The following is a 20,915-nucleotide window of genomic DNA, read 5'->3' as shown; positions in this document are numbered from 1 at the left end:
GTGCTACTGGATTCGTATATACCCTCACTGGATTAATTTCTCTATCACTGAACTAGCTATGAGTTCTCTTTAGATGCCTTTTCAGGTCAGATGGTTGCTTGTTGAGTGCAGAACAGAGAGAGTTGGGCTTCTTGGGGCTTACAGTGACTGTGCCTGATCCTCTGAAAGTGTGAATTCTGACTAGATGTAGATGAGCAGAGGCTGGAAAGATTGTGTTGATGGCCTTTTTTCTCCTGCCAGACTGTTCCAGGTGAAGATGGAACGGGAACACCACCAGACTGAGATCAGAGACCTGCAGGACCAGCTCTCGGAAATGCATGATGAACTGGACAGTGCCAAACAGTCCGAGGACAGGGAAAAGGGGGCTCTGATTGAGGTGAGGAGGATAGGGGGCCAGGTGACAAGAGATCCTCCTCCTGTCTTGAGAAGATGGGTTAGGTGGACAGACTGGGTTTTACTTGGTGTTTTCTGTGACATCTATTTACTCCATCTGTGTTTACAGTTAGATTCTGCAAGAATATATAACTATATTAAAACATCTTTTTAGGTAAATTTGCAACTAAACAGAAAGTAGAAATAGGACATTAACACTCACAGATTCTAGCCCAAATCCAACTCTTGTCAATATTTTGTTTTGTTTACACTATGATTCATGTATCCATTCACCTCACCCATTTTTTTTTAATTTTAATGAAAGTTTACAGAAACTTAGGGTTTCCATTCCTTCATTGTTGCACTTTTCTCCCTGCCCACCCCTCCCCCCCAATTCACTTTTCTCCTTGAAAAGTAAAGGAAAAACTTTCATTGTTATACAATCCCTCCCCCCAAGTCCACTCCACTGTGCAGCCTTCATTCTGGACTCCTGTCATGACAATAATACCCAATCCCTTTTTTTAAATTAATGAACATTTATAGAGGTTTTTGGATTTCCAGTCATTAATTGTTGCACTTTTCTGCGCCCCCCCCCCTCCCCCCAGTTTGCTCTTCTCTTTGAAAAGTATAAGTCCTTCATTGGTATACAATCCCCCTGCACCCTCTCACCGCCCCGAGTATACTCCACTCTGCAATGTTCATTCTGGACTCTTATGATAATCATAATACCTTATAATATATTGCTTTTGAACTGTTCTCTCCCTCATCCGTTTCAATGCAGTATATATAATTTATCCAGTTTTTCTCATTGTTTCCCCAACCCTGATGTCAGTCCCATTTCTACAAGAGTGGCATGATGCAGTGTTTGTCCTTTTGTGACTGAGATATTTCACTCAGCATATATATTCCTTTTAAACAGTTCTCTCCGTATATATCATTCATCCCCTCCTTCTCTGTCTTCCTTCAACCCCAATGTCAGTCCCGTTTTACAACAGTGGCCCTATGCAATATTTGTCCTTTTGTGACTGAGATATTTCACTCAGCATAATGTCCTCCAGGGTCATCCAATTTGCATAATATTTCATGAGTTCTTTGTTTTTCAATTCTGCATAGTATTCCATTGTTTGAATATACCAGAGCTTCTCTATCCATTCATTTGTTGATGGGCACTTGGGTTGTTTCCAGGTCTTTGCTATTGCAAACAAAGCCACAATAAACATGGGTGTGTATATATCTGCTTGGGTGGCAGTTATGGTTTCTTTAGGGTAAATTCCTAGTAGTGGTATTTCTGTTTGCAGCTTTTTGAGAAAGCGCCATACAGCCTTCCATAATGGTTGAACCAACCCTTTTTTTCCCTGTTGCATTTTGATCATTTCAAAATAAGTAATAGATAATGCCATTCCTATATTTTCTGAATATATCTTTTTTTTTAAAAGAGAGATTCTCTTACATAACTACAATACCATTATCCCATGTAACAGTAATTTTGTAATATATAATATATTTAAAACAAACTTATTGCCACAAAGTCACTTCTGACTCATGACAACCCTCTCCTGGATTTTCCTAGGATGCAAATCTTACCTGAATCATGTGGCTTTCTCCTCCCTAGAGTGGCTGCTGGATTTGAACTGCTGACCTTTCAGTTAGCAGCCCAACTCCTAACCTGCCATGTCACCAGAGATCTCATATTATCTGTTACTGTTATTTACCATTGAGTCAGAGCTGACTCCTAGCTGCCCCTCCAGCTAGTTTTCAGAGCAGTAAATCATGCAGGAGATTGCTCATTTGTCTCCTACAGAGCAGCTGGTGGATTTGAACTGTCTGCCTTTAGGTTGGCAGCCCAGTTATTCACCACTAGGCCACCAGAGCTCCCTCTTGTATATAGCATAATTCTGGTACTTACTTCTTACTCAGAGACCCCTAGTGGCTTAGTGTGCAAGAAGTTTTGCTGACAATCAAAGGCACACAATTTTTTTTTAGTAAACAATTTTTAAAATTTTATTTTATTAATTTTAATGAACATTTATAGATATTTTGAATTTCCATTCATTCATTGTTGCACTTTTCTCCATACCCAGCCCCCCAACCCCCCAGTTCACTCCTCTCTTTGAAAATTAAAAGAAAAATTCTTTCCTTGGTATACAACCCCCACCACATACACCCTCACCACCAACCTGAGTACACGCCATTATGCAACCTTAATTCTGGACTCTTGTGATAACCATAATACCCTATCATATATTGCTTTTAAATTGTTCTCTCCCTCATCTGTTTCAATTCAGTATACACATAATTTATCCAGTTTTTCTCAGTCTTACCCCAACCCTGATGCCAGTCCCTTTCTACAACTGTGGCACCATGCAGTATTTGTCCTTTTGTGATCGAGCTATTTCACTCACACAATTCTAATCCACCAGTTACTCCAAAGGAGAATGATGGGCAGTCTCCTCTTATATAACTTACAGTCTCTGAAACCTGCTGAGGAGTCAGCTGTGAGTTGGTACAGATTCAGTGGGACATAACAGCTACAATATCTGTAGGTGTCAAGTTGCCTTGAGGGAACAAACTGTTTTAAAACCACTGAGATTCCTTGTGGAATATGCTTAGTAGAAGAAGCCGCAGCTGATTCAAAAGTTAGTGGTTTGAACCCACTTAGGGGATCTGTGAGAGAAAATATATGGTGATCTGCTTCCATAAAGATTGCAGCCTTGTTCATACACAATAAAGAGCTGATTAGAAATCATAATTAGTTAATTAATACATTAATCAATGGTAATTAATATTTCTAATCAAAGTGGCTGGAAATATGTGAAAAACTAATATGATTTGTAAAACCTTCACTCAAATAATAAATAAAAGAAATGTTAAAATAAATTAATAGAATAAATATTATAGCCTAACATTAAAAAATAAAATGTTAAACCCAAAATATGCATTTGCTATGAACTGAAATAGATTTGCCTCCAGCAAGAACAACCTGGTTTTGTCTAATCACCACCTGTATTTTGACTTACTGATGTTTGCTCTAGTTTGAATTTTATTTTTTTATAAGCTTGCTTTTGTAGGAATACCTCAATAAAGAAATGATTCACAATTGAGAATAAAACCAGAAAAAACACAATAAAACCTCCTAGAACACCCTTCACAAAATCAAAGGCATCCTGTTAGTGTTTAACTTCATTTCTCTACTCGTTTTCCCTTTAGGTTTTAGGTCTTTTCTTGACCCTTTCTTGGGGTTAAAAGCTCCTGGCTCCTATGTCCCTGCAGTTCCTTTTAAGTTTCAACTGTCAACTGTTTTCTTACCGCCTTCCTTGTTTGATTTTGAAATAATTCCCCGGGAGGGATATTAGCTCTTGCTCCTCAGAACTTCCCCTTTTTTTCTTCCCCGTGACTTTACAGGAGCTGGTGAGAGAGACTAGCCACACAAGCCAGGAGTTCTCATCAACTCATTTCCCCACACTCCCTGGTTGGCTCCCTGCTTCCCCTTTAGGGTGGAGAGTAGTTTTCTCTTCAGAAATTTTTTCCTGAGAAGGCCTCAGGTTTTTTTCCCCTTACCACCTGATATCCTTTCTTATCGATTGATTTCTTGAAAGCCATCACATTCATGGCATGGGATAAGATACAGCTTCTCATAGCTCTGCCTTCTTTTCAGAGATCAGTTACAGAGACAAGAGGTTTAGAATCAGGCTTTAAAAATATGTATACTTTTCCCTAGAATATTAACATAGAATGCAAAAATGAGTGGGGAGAAACATATTTTCAAAGCCCTTAACAGCTATTTGTATCTCTGTATTTCCTGTTTGCCTCCCATCCACCTAAAGGGAGTTCTGGTGGCCCATAGGTAAGGAGTGCTGCGCTAACCCCAGGGCATGTGTGTTAGATCCTCCAGCTATTCTGTTGAAGAAAGAGGCTCAGTCTCCTCCTGTGTGATTTGCAGCTTCTGAAAGTCTGCTGGAGGGTCGGCTGTGAGTAGGTTCAGATTCTGTGGCACATAACAGCAGCAATATCATCCACCTAAATAATAGAGAACATAGTGTCTCCTGCAATATTAATAGCTGCTTAAAGAGGTTGATGTCAGGAGCATTTTTATTGTAACTCAGTGGTGCATATAACAAGAATAGCCTGTCCTAACAACATGTCCAAAGGATGTAAGACACAGCTTTATTATCTATGCCTCTAAGAGCACTCTGGTCACACTTTCTCCAAGACGTGTCTGTTTGCTTTCTTTGCAGTCCCTGGGATATTCAGTGCATTTCTCCAACACCACGCTTAAAGACATCACTTCTCTCATCCTTATTCAGACACAAGTGGTTGAAATCTCTAGATACTTTATGGTGTTTAATAAAGTGTAGCTTCATAGATAACTTTAAATAGAAGACTGGTGAATCTTGTGATTCTGAGCTGAATATCAACATTGATTCTAAAATAAAAAGATACCTTTCTTTTGATTCCCTGTTGTCCTTAAGATTCCCTGCTGTTGCACTCTTGACTTTGTTTTGTGACAACTCTCCTGTTACTTTCTTCTTCTTACCTCATAACCTCGTCTCATTGCTGTTGTCAGGACCAACTCATAGCTGACCTTCCAATGGGTTTTCAGAGGCTGTATATCACATGGGAAGAGATTGCTCATCTTTATTCCATGGAGCATCTGGTGGATTTGAACACACATCACAGCTTCTTAGCCACTAGGCTACCAAAGCGCCCTCTTTCTTCCACCAGCTGCCTAATTCTAGAACGTGTTTCTCCTTCTTTCCCATCTTGTGCCTTCTAACTACCTACTGGTACAGTACCAAGTTAACAGAGCAAATGAAAAAAAAATTCATAATTTAAGTATCTTTTAAAATGTCTCTATAAAAATTAAAAGAGGGAGGAGTAATTTTAAAAAAGAACTAGTTTTTATATTATTTTTAAAAAATATTTTTTTTTACGGTTGCACATTTTCTGCCACCCCTTTTCCCTCTAACTACAGTTTTTAGACACAACATGTTAAGCATAAGTGATCAAAATGAATTATGTATTTAGTTAGTTAATGAATTTATTTTCATGACCAGGATGTAGACATGAGGCTTAGTTTTGCCGTTGTGTGTCTAAGCAGAGGGAACTGATAACACCTTTTTTTTTTTTTAATATATTTTTGTGTGAGTGTACCATCAAATCAGATCTGACTGGTACAGGAGGAGATGCCCCTCCTTTCCCGGCAAAGCATCTGGTGGATTCGAACTGTGAGCCTCTGGGATTGTAGTTGCAGCTGCTTTCCACTAGGCCACCAGAGCTCCCCTAGAACACCTTTTCTTTAAAAGGATTCTGATATGGATGACTTTCTAGTTGGTTTTCTACTTTTTTACACTATGAGTTACTGTAGAGTTAACCTTTCTATGCCTGAGTGGATTCCATTCCCTCCTAAAAATCATCTTCATGGTTTTTATCAGTTTCTTTTGAGTTGCCAGCCACATTTAAAACATTATCTATGGCTTCTCGATTACTAATGAAACAGGCTGTGTCTCCTTGTCACTTTCCAAAATTTATTCTTCATATCTAGTAGGAGCTGGCTGGGAGGAATCTGATAACATTTCCTAGCTGTGGCCAACCTTTTGGTGGCATTTGGCTTAGAATAGACTTTTGAACACAATGAGCGTTTAAACGTGTCTGCTTCTGAATGTTTCAAAGTGGTAAGAAGGACTATATTTTGTATATTTCATTTTCATGGTATCTCTACTAGTGTTCCACATACTCTTAACTAACAAAAGGCCTCTATGTTGGGTCACAGTAAAGTATCATTAAGAGAAAAGAATACAGTCTATGGGGGGAAAGAGAAGAGAAAGAAAAAAACCATTAAGATACTAGAAAATATCCTATTAAGTTAAGCTTTACAGTCAGCAAATAATACAATGACTTGTATATTCATGTAAACTTATAATTGGAAATACATGAGCACACACACACAGAGGCACATATATAAAAAAGAGAAATATATATTAAATATTGCATGTGAATATAAAATTTTAACTCATGTTGAAAAAATTATTATAGAGTTATTTTCAAGCATGGACATCTTTAGTTGGTTTTCAGTCTGAAGAAAAGGATAACACCTCTCTCCAAATGCCATGGCAGTGGGTTTTATAATCATTGTCTTTGATGGAGCTTACAATGCTGCCAGGTAGACCTCACTTCAACACCGTCTTGTGGCGATTTATCTTTGGCATTTGCCAAGATGTAACTCCTTGAGCAGCACCAAAGTGTTCTGGAACGGAACTTACCCCTGTGGTACAACTTACAGCCAAACAATAAACAGATCCGTAGAGTGAACAGTCACACTGGGGTGATACTTGGTCCTAAGACAATCAGCTGCACAAGGTCTAAAGGATGGTGTTTACACATGGATAAATAAACTTCAAAGGCAGGAAGAGGAGGATGGAAACCAGAATCACAGGGTTAGCAGAGAAACTCCTGATACAATGTGGGGATTGTAATTGGTGTCATAAAACAAAATATATATAAATGATTGAAAGGAAATCCAGTTTGCTCTGTAAACATGCACCCAAGTCATTATAAAACATAAAATAGGTACGCACACACAGAGAAAGAGTGAATGGATTGAGATTGATTTAATGTAATTGATTTAATATAAAGCTCACGTATAGGCCAGTACATCCCAGGGCCATGGCTCACACCTCAGGAGAGAAGATTTTGATTCACACAGCTGTGAAGGCTGACAGGTCCAAGGTCAGCAAGTAAGGCAGATTCAGTCCAAGCAGCTGGAGGTGGTGCAGGGTCTATAAAGCAAACAAGAAAGTTTTGCTAGACTTCCATATAAATTCAGTGTAGGCTACATCTCTGATGAATTTCTCTTTCAACTAATTGAGTGTTGTAGCAGATGCCATCATGAATGACATGATGTAAACAATGTCATCAACATAATATTTATTACATCAGATCTTATGGAAGGGATGATTACATTATATCAGATCTTATGAAATGGACATGGAATGACTCCATAATATTTGCCAGTCCAGATACTCAAAGGCAAGTTGACATGCAACCTTAAGCATCACAGTGTGTTTCTTACCAGCTGTACTGTGTATGCTTTAGGATATCCTTCTTGAGAGAAAAATGATCATGTAATTCTGTTATCTACTGTTTTAATACTCTAGATAGACTTATCCTTTAATGAAGGTGAGCAGAAAGGGAGAGTTTATAGCACTTCTAAGCAGCATTTAGTCAGAGGAAGGTGCAGTCAGTACTATAATAGTTTAACAAGACGTGTGGTTAGTGAAGTGGAGGGTCAGGAGAAAAGAGGAAGCTCCTCAATGAGGGGGATTGACGCAGTGACTGCAATTGTGGCTCAGACAGTAATGGTTGTGAGGATGGTGCAGCACTGGGTAGTGCTTCGACTGTACACTGGGCTGCTGTGAGTCAGAACTAAAACCCATACCATCTCTTAATAGATGGTGTGTGACATACAGCTTTCTGCTGTGAGCAGTGAGTTCACCTAGCTATTTTTCCTCGTGATTTCCTCCAAGTCTTGACAGTGTACAAGGTCGGTCTTTACTCAGGAGAAAATATCATAGGGTTTCCCAGATATTGCTTAAAGTTAGAACCTCCTGGGACAGCTGTACATTGGAGAACTCTGGTCTGGGTGCTCTGATTTGGTTGGGGGACTCTTTTGCTGTTACTCTGTTAGGTTTATTTGACTCTAGACCTGCAGGGAATTTCACCAGCTGAGCAGGTTGGACAGGACAAAGCAGTGTTTATCCTCACTAACATTTCCCTGGGCTGACCTGCTTTGATTCATCTGTTGATAGATATTCTTTTAAAATGTTAACACAATGTTTATAAATGCTTTTGACCTTTGCCTTTAAATACTAGAACCTTGGAATTTGCAATCAACACAATCAACCTGATGCTTGTCTTGCTTCTGTTGTTGAGGCTGTTGTGTCATTCTGTTAGCTGGCTTGATTTATCCTTATTCAGATGGCTGTGTCTTCAAAGCATACCAAACCCATTGTCACTTAGTTGATTCTGACTACAGCAGTCCTATAGGACAGAAAAGAACTGCCGGAAGAGATTTCAAAGGCTGTTTTCTTACTTACAGAAGCAGATGGTTACATCCTTCTTCAATACAGTTGCTGGTGGGCTTGAACTGCCAACCTTTTGATTTACAGCTAAGTCGCTGCACTACTAGAGTTCCTGCTGATATACATAGGATATTTTGTGGCAGAGAGGACAGAATTCTTTTGCCTCTCTTCATTAGTGACTTTTCTTATTTATGTGGTAACTGCTATGTATAAAAATATTTTGTAACCTATGAAGGTTTTTATGTATAACTATCCATGAACTCTCTACTACCTTCCCCCTGCCACATTTAAGAAACAGAAAGTCTTTTACTCATATCACAAGGTGGTTGTTGTTATGTGCCATCAAGTTGCTTGCAACTCATAGCGACCCTATGTACGACAGCCCTAAATTCTGCTCTTTTCTGTGCCAATCACACTGTTTCCGATACACCCATCCTGATTACCCCAGTCACTGAATAAAACATGAAAAGAAACCCTCAAACTCATTGCTTTTGAGTTAAAACCAACTCATAGCAGACGCGCCAGTAAATTTTCAGAGGCTGTAAATTGCACAGGAGGAGATTGCTCATCTTTTCCTCCCCAGAATTTGCTGGTGAATGTAAATCACCAGAGACAAATAGCTTTTGAGTTAGTGTGACTCCCTACAGACTACACCACATGAACTCCCTACATAAATACATAAAAATCATATAAAGCAAATGAAATAACCCCCCCCCAAACACTCACAATCACATAAACACTATGACTTTCAATGTGTATGTGCTTCTCCCCTCTCTCCTGTCTGCCCACCTCTTTTCCAAAGGGAGTCACAGTCCTAAATTTTGTACCCATCATGTAAATATGTTGTTGTGTGCTTCAAGTTGGAACAAACCCATAGTTAACCCTCTAGCCAGTATTCAGAACAGTATATCACATAAGAGAAGATTGTCCATCTTTCTCCTGTGTCACATAAATATGCAACACTAAATAATTTTGTTTGAGGTTTGCTGTTTTTCTGAGCAAAATAAAAATGTTACTGTATAATTGGTAAATTGTTTTTCCCCCCACTCAATGTTTATATTAAAGATCCACTCATGTTACTTGATTTTATTATAGGTCATACCACTTCACTTGAAGAAGGCAAACACAATCTGTCTCCTTTTCCTGGTGGATTTATTTTATTTTCTGTCTGCTGGTATGAAAAAAATGTGGCTCTGGGTCTTCTGATACATGAACCCTTGACCAGGACAACAACTTGCTGCTGTAACAGCTAGCTCCCAGAGTGTACTTCCTTTTTCCCCCTCCCAACTTAAATTCTTATCTTTACAGATTTTGGTTCACACTGCTACGTTTTTTAAAATTTAATTTTTGGTATATGTTGTTGTATGAGAATTTACACAGCAAAATATATACCAGTTCACCATTGTGTAGATGTAGAACTCATTGATACAGATCACATTCTTTGTGTTACCCAAACATTCACACCTTCATTGTTAGAGATATTCTCTCATTAGTATAAACTCCCTGACCCTTAACTTTGACTTCTAATCGTTTGAATTGCTGTTGTCAGTTTGATCTCATAGAAACAGTTCTTAAAATATCACAGTATCCCTAATGACTTAAACCAAACAACAGTTTAGCTTAAATAATGAGATCTTTTTGCTTTAAAGATTATTGCAGAGTAGTAATTTTAGAGGTTCATTCAGAAAGCCTGGATTCTATGAGAATTTGAAATTCTATGTATTTTCTCTTGTTTTATCAGGATTATACCTATAGAATCTTTGATTAAAATACTCGGTAATGATAGTGAAGCACCATTTAGTTCTTTTCTCTTAGGAAAGGAGACAGTTCATGATGGCAATTAGCACACATTTCATATCCTCCTCCTATCCCCACCGCTCCCTCCTCTGTTGCTGTAAGAATATAGAAATGAATCATGTTGCTTTTATTTATGGAAAGTAGACGTCCTAGTAGACATTGTCAACCAAACACAGTACTCTGGTCACCTCCTGTCAACAGTATCAAATGGTGTAATTGTTTTGTTCTTGGGATTTCTTGAGGGTTACTGTGTAGAGTCAGAGAAGCTATGTGTTGATAGTGGGCAGTGGCATCAGGTATGAGTGTGACTCCTGGCTCTGCCTTTCACAATCTGTGTTATCTTGGGCAAGTTAGCATCTCAGACCTTCAGTTTTTTATTTTTTCATGAGAATAGTAGTATGCCTCTCCTTTCATTTTTGGAAACATTTAGCATAATTTTTTTTTCTATATTTTATTAATTTTCATAAACATTTACAGAGATTTTGGGTTTCCATTCATTCATTGTTGCACTATTCTCTCTACCCTCCTCCCAGTTTGTTCTTGTCCAAATGCCACAGTGCTTGTCAAAGCCAGTTCTGATTAATCTTCATTTAGCATAATTTTTATTATGTGTGAGACACCAAGTACACATCCACTTTTGTTCCCTTTCTGGGTTTTATCTCCTTCTTTCAAGTAAAAAAACTATTCTAGTTTTGCAAGTGCTGATTCTGAATAGCCAAAGTTTTACCCCATTTTCTATGATTGGCATCCACAGAGAGGCATGTTACTTTCTAGGGGAGATTTATATTTCTGTTTTGGAGTTTATATTAATGTTCTCTCCCCTCTACAACTTGATATATAGTTGCTAATAAAACTCTGAGTTGCAGATGTGAAGTTCTTAAACTCTTATGTGCCTTTTGGTCTGTATTCTGGAAAACTTCAAGTGCTATAAAGTGATAAAGTGAGGTGTAATCTGATTGGATTTGTGTAGCACAGTCCACTTAAGCAGCAGTCCAAGCTGCAGATAACAGTGTGCTGGTGTAGAATGGACCATAAAACCCTCAGTTCTTGACATGCATTGGCAGCAGTGCACAAAAGGCAACACAAAAACACAGATATATCCTGGAAAAGATAAGTGTGGGAAGAGGAACTGCCTTATCGTCAAAACAATGGAGAAATGTGTGAGAGTGAAGGCAGGAAACAGGTCAGAATCACAAGTACTGTTTTGCAGAAGCTGGCAGCAAGCTCTTGGGGTAGCGAGTAACAAATGATGGGGGAGTGGCTCTGATACTGTTTAAGGTGGAGTGGTAAGTTGGAGCAGCAAGGCCTCCTGTGTGATAAATGTCACGATGGGATGCATATTCATAAGGTTTCTGAATATGGACCCTAGAAGAACCGGAGTTGGTCTGGCTACCTAGATGAGGGTCTTGATATTACATCTGAACTATTTAACATCTTTCAATTAGATTCTAGTAAGACTATTTTAGTCTGTGCAAGGGACATTGTAGGACTGCACTCTGGCATAAAGAAAGGGCATGCATATTCCAGAGACCACAGAAGTGGTTTATCTCCTTGTCAGTGACATAGTTCTTAAATGTAAAGTAGCTTTACTCTGAGATCTGGAATCCCCCAAAGGCAACCATTTCTCTATTTCTTCATGTCTACCAAGGCATTGTTGATATTATATGACCTAGAATTGATTCCAACTAATAGTGTCCCTCTAGGCCAGAGTGAAATTGCCTCTTAGGATTCCCAAGCCTGTGATCTGTATGGAAATAGATTGCCATGCCTATGGAGTGCCAAGTGGCTTTGAACTACTGACTTTTCAGTGAGCTGCTTTATCACTGTGTCATCAGGACTCCTTCAAGGGAATAGGATGTGTCTTTATTCAGAAGCCTAATAATCTAATTTACATTTTTGACAGCTCCAAATTCCTTCTGAACTACTCTTATTGATTTATTTCAACTGAAATCGACACCTTCTTTCCTATTATATATTGATCTGTGTGTTTAAAAAAAATAGTAAAATCTATAACCTTCCTTCAAGGAGCTCACAGTCTTGGAGATAACAAAATAAATACATACAATGCAAGGGGAAAATGTGCTATGGAAAGTATAGCTAAAATGAGATGGATATTCAAGGTTATTCAAGGACAACTTCTTGGAGAGGTGGTCTTGGAGCTTGGTCTTTAAAGAGATTCTAAAAATCAGAGAGAGGTGGGACTGACAGGTAGGAAGGACCTTCTAGGCTGAGGATGTGGCATAAGGAATGTCCTAGAGGTTTCAAATAAGAACCTGGAGACAGAAGTTGGGTGGCTTTTGAAAACTACTTGGTGAGGAAATGATGAAGTCTAAATTAGGGTGGTGAGAGAAAGGATCCTAGATAACGAAAAACTAACCTTTTGTTTACGAGGAACAAGGATGGGGGAGAGAAGTCAAAACTATTGTCAAGTTCCAAGCTTGGGTGCTTATAAGGCAGATAGTACCATTCACAAGAATAATGGCCAAAGGAAGAGGAAATGAAAGAACACAAAGCACATAGCAGATTGGCCTGAACTCAAATAACAGTAGTGCAGATTTGGAGACCATTAACATAGGATCAAAATAATGAGATAAACTTTCCAAAAAAGATGGGAGAATGCAAAGTTGGGTACCATCTTAGCGTTTGGGTAGAGGGAGAAAAGGGCTAGAGATTTTCACTGAAAAAGTGGCTTGAGGGAAGAAAACTAGAGTATGTTCTTGAGCTAAAGGTGGAAACAAATTTTATGATGCAAGGTAGGGAAGACCAGAGAGGGGTCAAGAAAATGAGCACTGGGAGGAGGCCATTGTATTTTGTGACTAGAAGATCACTATGACCATGGACTAGACATGTTTCCTTGAAAATAGAGCAAAACAAAGTTGATTATGATTTATGGCAACACTGTATGGGGTTACATAACTCCATGGGGTTTCATAAAGTTAATCTGTAACTTTATAGAAGCAGATTGCTAAGGATATTTTCTCTGGTACCACTGGCTAGGTTTGAATTGCCAACCTGTTAGTAGTTGAGTGCAAACCATTTGCAACATGTAGGGACTTTCAACTTCTTGAATCCGTTTTGGAGGTTAAGCTTGAGGAATAGATAGCTAAAAGAGGGATTTCCCTCTCCTTGACCCAAGAGATTCTTGTGCCCAAGGAAAAGGGCATGTTATTAGGTGCTATCAAGTTCACCCCAACTCAGTGTACACTGTATTTAGTGATTCAGAATAAAAGAGAAGTGTTCTATCTTGCAATATTTTTACTATCGCCTACGTTCTTAAACCTATTGTTACAATCACTGTGTCAATCTATCTTATTGTGGGTCTTCCTCTCTTTTGATGACCCTCTGCTTTTCCAAACATAATGTCCTTCTCCAGGGACTGACCTCCACTGACAACATACCCAAAATTTGTGAGGTGAAGTCTCCCCATTCTTCTTATGGCTGTTCCTCTTCTAAGAAAGATTTGTCGGTTTTTCATGGTATATTTAATTATCTTCATGAGTACCATAATTCAGATGCATCTGTTCTTCTTCAGTCTTCCTTATTCACTTTCCAACTTTCACATGCCATGAGGCAATAAAAAATACCCTGGCTTAGTCAACTGTATCTTAGTAATTTAAAGTGGCATAATGTACTCTTTAGCATATTAAAAAAGTCCTTGGCTGCAGATTTGTTCAATGCAGTGCATTATTTGATTTCTTGACTGCTGCTTCCATGAATGTTGATTTTGGCTCCAAGGAAATGAAAAATCTTACCAACTTCTATCTTTTCTTCATCTATTATGATGTTGATTGTTGGCCCAATTGTTAGAAGTTTTGTTTTCTTGATGTTGAGGTATAATCCATACAGAAGGCTATAATCTTTGAACTTCATCTTCTAGGAATTGAGATTTAAGTAGAAGAAAAAGTACAAGATAATTGTTGATGACCATCAACAAATGAATGGATAGAAAAACTATGGTATATCCATTCACACAATGGAATATTACACAGCATGGGAGAGCCTGGAGGACGTTATGCTGAGTGAAATATCTGTCACAGAAGGACAAATATGTCACAAAAGGGCAAGCATGGGGGGCGTCGTTTGGAGAGAGAATGGAAAAGGGTGGCTAGATAAAAAAACACTGCACTAGATCAGATGAAGGGAAGAACTACCTGAAAAGAATATATAATTAGGTATCATATGTATGAAAACAATTTGGAACAAGAGGTGCATTACTGAAAGAGAAGGGAGCAGTATGGGAAGGAAAATGAGCAAAAATGGGAAAAAAATGAAAACATTTTGAATGTTTGAAAAAAAAGATAATTGATATTGTAAAGACTTGAAGCATGTGGTGTGTGATAGATGCTACTTCTCCGGGAAGTAGCATAGCGTGGGGACAGTACATAGTGTGAGAGAAAGTTGAGGTGAGAAGAATATGGGGGTGTTCAAATCTCCTAATAAAGTGTGAAATCTTGTCAAGTCTTGAGCTTAAGGGAGTTGAGAAGGTGTGTCAAATACAACAAAAATGTTGACTTAACAGGCATTTCAGAGCCTTTGGCAGGACACATGTAGTTTTAGGTAATATGATTTGTAGTGGAGCTTGTCTCCCCAGTTTTGTGACTTTTCCTTTGAACTCTTGGCACTTGAGGAGAAAATGTAAGCACTATGCTCAGTTAAGTATGCTTAGTTAAATATGGTCGAAAGAAGAAGAAGCAAAGTCATCCTGAGCATTACGAATATAAAAGTCAGGCTTGACTGACTTCCGGTGGACATGAAGCATTGAGACCAAGAAACTACCATACTCCTGATGAAGTGATAGTGCACAATTAATAAAAAAGAAGCTATTTTCTGGGATTGATAAAAGGTGGAACAATAAATATATTCCCTCCAAGTCATAAAAGTTAAGTCAGTTCCATTTTCTCCTTCAAATTCATCAAATATTAAAAAAACCCACAGATGGATGAAACAAGAGGAATAGTAGCCTCCTAGAACTGAAGGGAGAAAAGAAGAGATAACTGAAATGGGTTTTGGAGCAGAAGGAAAAGAGGGGTATGTTATTGGTGTAAATAGTTGAACTGGAGAGAAACACAAGCTCTTTTGACAAAGATAGTTAATCTTTACCTCAATGTTCACTTTTCCTTTCTTTAGGAGCTCTTACAGGCAAAACAGGATCTGCAAGATCTACTCATATCCAAAGAAGAGCAAGAAGACCTCTTGAGAAAGAGGGAGCGTGAACTCACTGCCCTGAAAGGTGCTTTGAAAGAAGAGGTTTCCAGCCACGATCAGGAGATGGACAAGCTGAAGGAGCAGTATGATGCTGAGCTGCAGGCCTTGAGGGAGAGTGTGGAGGAGGCCACCAAGGTGAGTCAGCTGAATCGAACCATGGGAGATGTCAGAAAAGGGAGGGAACAAAGGAAAGTGTAAGACTACGTGTCCCAAATAAATTCAAGCTTAAACCCCTTGTTTTAATTACAGAGTGAAAGTTGGGTGTAATTAGCTCGTGGAAACAGAGCTCATCAATAAATGATAGATGCGGCAATTCTGATTTTGAACACTTAAAATTTATCAATGTACAAAAACTGATTAAAGTCTTTCAGTACTACCTTGAAGTGCAATTGAAAAGATGACAAAAGAATGAAGTTCTGAAGGTCATTGTATAGTAGAGAGCTAGAATTTGCGAGGTGTTTCTACAGGTCCAAGGTCTAGCACGTTGTGTGATTCAGTTAATGGTGCTGCTTTTCAGGGGGACCTAGATTTCTGAAATCTACTTCTTTCCTAGCCCGTTCTTTATGGCTTGCACTTCTTACCCACTCCCAGTAAAGTTTTAAGAAGGTTAATTAACTGATTTGCCCAAACTCTTCCAAAAGAATTTTTCTCTTAATTGAATTCTTGGCTTATACAAGTAGATGCTAAATTATGTTGAAGTCTTCTGGTGTGGATCCCATGTTGCTGATAAAAAAGAGCAAAGCAGTGTTTTTAAAGGGGAAATGCTTTGAAACTTCACACTGTTAGAGAAAGAGAGCCATTAACAAGAATATATGATTATTTTTAGATTCTCTGCAATATACAGATTAAAAGTGATGAAGAAATAGAACTCTTGGTATTATTTATTTGGCAGTGATTATGGTGACAGCTCAAAGCCAGCAGGCTTTGTCTCTCCTGAGCTCTGTGGTGACTCACTGATTTTCAATTATTGCATAGTAATTACAAATGACAAGAAATGAAAGATGGGTTTGTTTGTAGCAACAACAAAAAGTCTGGGGAATAGTCTTCTTTGAATTTTTATAACTTTGAGATGGTTTGGGGGGGGGGAGAAAGAAATACCACTCCTTGATTTGTCTGTATTTTAGCATTTATGAGACTCTGTTTAATCTAAGGGAGTAAAGGAAAATTAATTTAATTTCCATGACTTTGAGGAGATGGGCCTGTTTTTTCCATCTTGTTTCATTTTTGTGCAACAGCCTGTTACCCTAGTTTATTGGCCTTTGTGTGCTGTTGCATTACTGATGACATAGTGACAAATTACTAAGTATAATAATTTTCCTTTGACCTGTCATTTCTTTACTGCTTTCAGACCTTGGATCAAAGCTTGAGTTAATGTGGTATTTTCTGGGTAGCTTTTCTCAGAGGTTATTGAAAATAATGTTTGGATATATATTTGTGGAAATTTTACTTTAAGGATTATCATATTTAGGCCACAAGTGAGCCATGAGATATTTCATTAGAAGTTTCTAGGTCCTTTATTGTCACAGATATAAATGAGGAGAAAGGAAACATGGACAGCAAAAAAATATATCTTTCTTGTATAAAATCAAGATAATCTTGAGAGATTCAAACTATTGACTTAGATCCTTTGGAAGGTTCATATTGTGTATTGGCACACATAATTTTTATTATGCAAGTTCAAAAAAGATATTGGAAAAAAAGGAAAGATATTGACACACTTTAATCTTTGAAAGAAATAAAAGATTAGTTGTTGTTGATTGCCCTTGAGTTGAGCATGACTCATAGCAACCTTATGAACAAAAGACCTGAAGCCTTTTTATAACTATTGCTGTTTCTCAAAGTTCATAGAAGTTCCAGAAGCATGTTGTTTAAGAAGTGGATGCCACGCCTGCTTCCAAACCTGTCTTAAACTGGGAGCTCCACCAAACACTGCCCACCATGGGTAACCATTATGCCATTTTACACTCCTATAACATAAGGTTCAGCATCATAGCAACCCTAGGTAACCTTAGTACAGCATATTGACAAAAGAGTGCTGCACCACTTAGAAGAATGTTCTTCCAAAATATAATAGCAACCGCCTTTTAAATGCAAAGGCCATCCCTGAGGTATTGTTGTCTCTAAACAAGAGGCTTAAAAACCCCCAACCAATGTAGTATATGTTGTTACGTGCCATTGAGCCACCTGTGATATAGTGACCCAATGTACAGCAGCTCTGTCCTTCCCTGTCCTGAGCCAGTCTCACTAATCCTTACACACCATCCCCCATTGCCCCAGATACTGTATCAATCCATCTCACCCAGGGCCTTCCTCTCCTGTGCTGTCCCTCCCGAAGACATTATTTTATATGGCAGTCTAGTAGTAAGGCATTGTGCTGTCAACCCAAAGGCATGATGTTCTAATTCATCAGTTGCTCCATAGGAAGAAGATGGACATTCTCCTCATGTAGGATTTACAGCCTCTGCAAACCCACTGGAAGGAGGGTCAGCTATGAGTAGGTGCCGATTTGATACCACTTAACAACAGCAGCAACACACACACACACACACACACACACACACACACACATTAGCACAAAAGCATTCATTGTGGCACATGATGGGGTGCATGCCAGCCAGGGTTATTAACTCTCAGTCTATACTGTATCTTTCTCTAAAACAACAAATCTGATCATATCAGCTTCTGCTTAAATAACTCACTGGGCTCTATACTTAGGTTTTACATTGTTAGTGTTGTACGCAACAGGGACCCCTTCTTTGCCTAACCATCTCGAGAAAATTCAAGATTTGTTTAATCCTTTTACCTCTGCACTCTTAGAGTGATTTCCTCCCAGTTTTTGTTTGCCCACCCTTTTCTCATCCTTCATGACTTTCTCTAAATGACCTCTCTCTTAAAGATGTTCCAGATCCTTCTCTGCCTCTTCCCCAAGGTGTTGTTGCAGCTTCCTTAGGATTTCTGATGCACAGTGGCTATTTCTCTACTGTAGTACTTATCATACCACGTTATAAGTTAACTTCATGTCTGTTTCTTCCATTAGACTCTGAAAAACAGGTGCCATTTTTGTCATTTTCTCCTCCTAGAAGTGAGAAAAATAAACGCAAATAAGTTATATGGAAGAGTAGAAAAGAAACATAAATGAATGAAACTCTTATGTATCATTGGGTTGACAGTAGGATATGGTGGCAAGTAAGGCAAGCAGGAGAATATGTATATTGCTGTGTAATTTGTTTCTGAACTGTAACTAAAAGTGGCCAATGAAAGAATGCTGGACCATGTTGCTAGATCTTTTCATTTTCAAGAATGTCAGATATCTGGAAGGTATCTCTTAATTCTTAACTGCTTAAAATCAATTAAATATTCAATCAATCAATCACATAATCCAAACACAACCTACCTGCAGGTCAAGAGTCTTTAAACTTTGACTTTAGCATGGTGCCTGGCACACAGTCACATCATGGGGTGTGAAGAGTTTAGTGTTCAAAATGACTTTCCATTGAGTTTGACTTTGCCATATGGATGAGCAGGAATATGAAGACAGGGTATGTTAGCCTATCCACAAAGGGAGTTGGCTAATCACCAGTCCACAAGAGGATTGGCTGGTCTTGCCATTAAATTGTGCAGCTCCAGCAGCAGAATAGTGAAACCTCATCACCAGCAAAGAAGCAGCAAGAGAATGTAATGTGTCCAGAAATTCTTGCATCAGCCAGAGTAGGGTCTATGGGAGCAACAGTCATAGCAGCCACAGCAGAGAACTAGAGACATGACATGAGTAGGAGCAGACATTGGGCTAGAACCGGAGCCTTTTGCTTAAGTCTGTTGGAATATTCAGTGGGAAGGGAGAACCAACATAGACAGGACTGAAAACATTGTGACATTGACCAAAAGCCATGAGGCGGAAGACTGAGGCGTCCATGAGCACATTTTGGAAGCTGACCTGACTGTATTCTGCTACTAACCAGAATCATAGCCTTTTGACTTCTCAAATATGTGGTCTGTGAGCTATTGCATAGGATTTTGGACCCAGTAAAGCAGTAAGATTGGAGTTGAGTTGAGTAGAAAGAGGTGCAGGAGCATAGGGGGAACATATCTGACTTCATGGAAATTGACTTGTGTAGTTGATGCTTTGATTGGGACAGTTCCCCTTTGTGAAGTTGGTAAAGGTCAGATATGGCTGTTCCCTGTGGTCCTTGCTCTTTTTAGACATCTTTTGGCCCTCCTACCTGGGAATGGAGCTCCTGGAGTATGGTTCCTGTTGGATTTCTTTAATGAGAGTGGTGGAGGCCTATTGAAAAACTTGACTATTACTTGGAATTTCTATGCTGAGAATTTTAATGTCTCTGTAATTTTTAATTTCTCAGAGAGGGTCATGATTGTGTTACTGTTCTATGTAAGCTATTGCTTCTGAAAATGGGTGTAGAATTAGTGATGGAATCACATTTCTTGTGTGAAGATTGTGTTAATTTAATGGACAGAGGCTGTCTTTTGTTATGTGATTTATGTTCTGGTGTTATATAATAGAATTTTGCATTATCCTATTAAATGCTAGTGGATTAAATATATTGTCTTAATTTAGGAAAGAGTGTTACTTAAGTCTAGAGCACTAGCCTTCTCTCTGCCCCAGGGAATCAATGCACTCACCACCATGATAAATACTGACATTTCTTTAAGGAACTGTCTTGCATTAAAATATCCAACCTCCTCTCATTGAAGGTTTTCTAATTTTTGCCATTGCCCTGGGGCCAAAACCTCTAAAGTGCTATTTTATCATTGTCAAATAATAAACATTTCATCTAGACCTGAGCTTAAGCACTAAAAGTTTTAAATTACCAGAACATTGGTGAAAATTGTCACATTCTGTTAAGAACATCTTACAGATTTCCAAACATACTCTGTAAAAAATGGGAGTTTTTTTGTAGATCTAAAGAGCCACACCTTTTAAAGAACAGATTGATGGTTCATTGGTATTCAGGCTGTCTTCATTCAGTGAGATGAATTGTGGTGATACTTTTAGTTATTATGTGAATTACTTAAAATTTTCTTCTTTGAGAGGAAAAGGACTTTTGTGGTCAGTTACAAAGGGGATTCTATCTATCAAAGATTCTTGTGAAAGATTTTTAAGTACTTTGGCACTTTATTTCACCACATAATTTTCTCTGTTATGTGTCTTTTTATTCTCCTTCACCTTTGAAAAGGAATTGTCCTTTTTGTCCTTGGGCTTGGGGCAGTGGTTGAAACCTATTTGGGGAAATAGGGAATGAAATGAAGACAGTTCACAGCTGTTAACTTCTCTTTTTCTAATCTGTTCTGTCTCTAACTCTTGTGCAGATGAAAAACTGAGGGACACTGAGTTTCTTAAAAGTTCTCTGAGAGACTGGAACCCTTATTCACTGTTGGTGGGAGTGTAAAATGGTGCAACCACTGTGGAAAGCATTGTGGCGCTTTCTCAAAAAGTTGCAAATAAAG

At 38.5% G+C, this 20,915-nt stretch overlaps 1 protein-coding gene across 1 annotated transcript in view; it reads left to right on the top strand.

Moving 5' to 3' along the window:
• Positions 1 to 20,915, top strand: part of CGNL1 (cingulin-like 1) — a 131,671-nt gene that overhangs the window by 12,359 nt on the left and 98,397 nt on the right. Inside the window, exons 6-7 of the mRNA XM_006894505.1 lie at positions 241 to 376; positions 15,375 to 15,587. Of these exons, the coding sequence (XP_006894567.1) occupies positions 241 to 376; positions 15,375 to 15,587 (349 nt within the window). The remainder of the gene's footprint in view (positions 1 to 240; positions 377 to 15,374; positions 15,588 to 20,915) is intronic.

Source organism: Elephantulus edwardii, unplaced genomic scaffold (genome assembly GCF_000299155.1).
Source record: "Elephantulus edwardii isolate Elephantulus edwardi_28Jun2011 unplaced genomic scaffold, EleEdw1.0 scaffold00145, whole genome shotgun sequence".
Lineage (NCBI taxonomy): Eukaryota > Metazoa > Chordata > Mammalia > Macroscelidea > Macroscelididae > Elephantulus > Elephantulus edwardii.
Note: the sequence above shows the minus strand (reverse complement) of the source record. Positions and strands in the feature narration are given on the sequence as shown.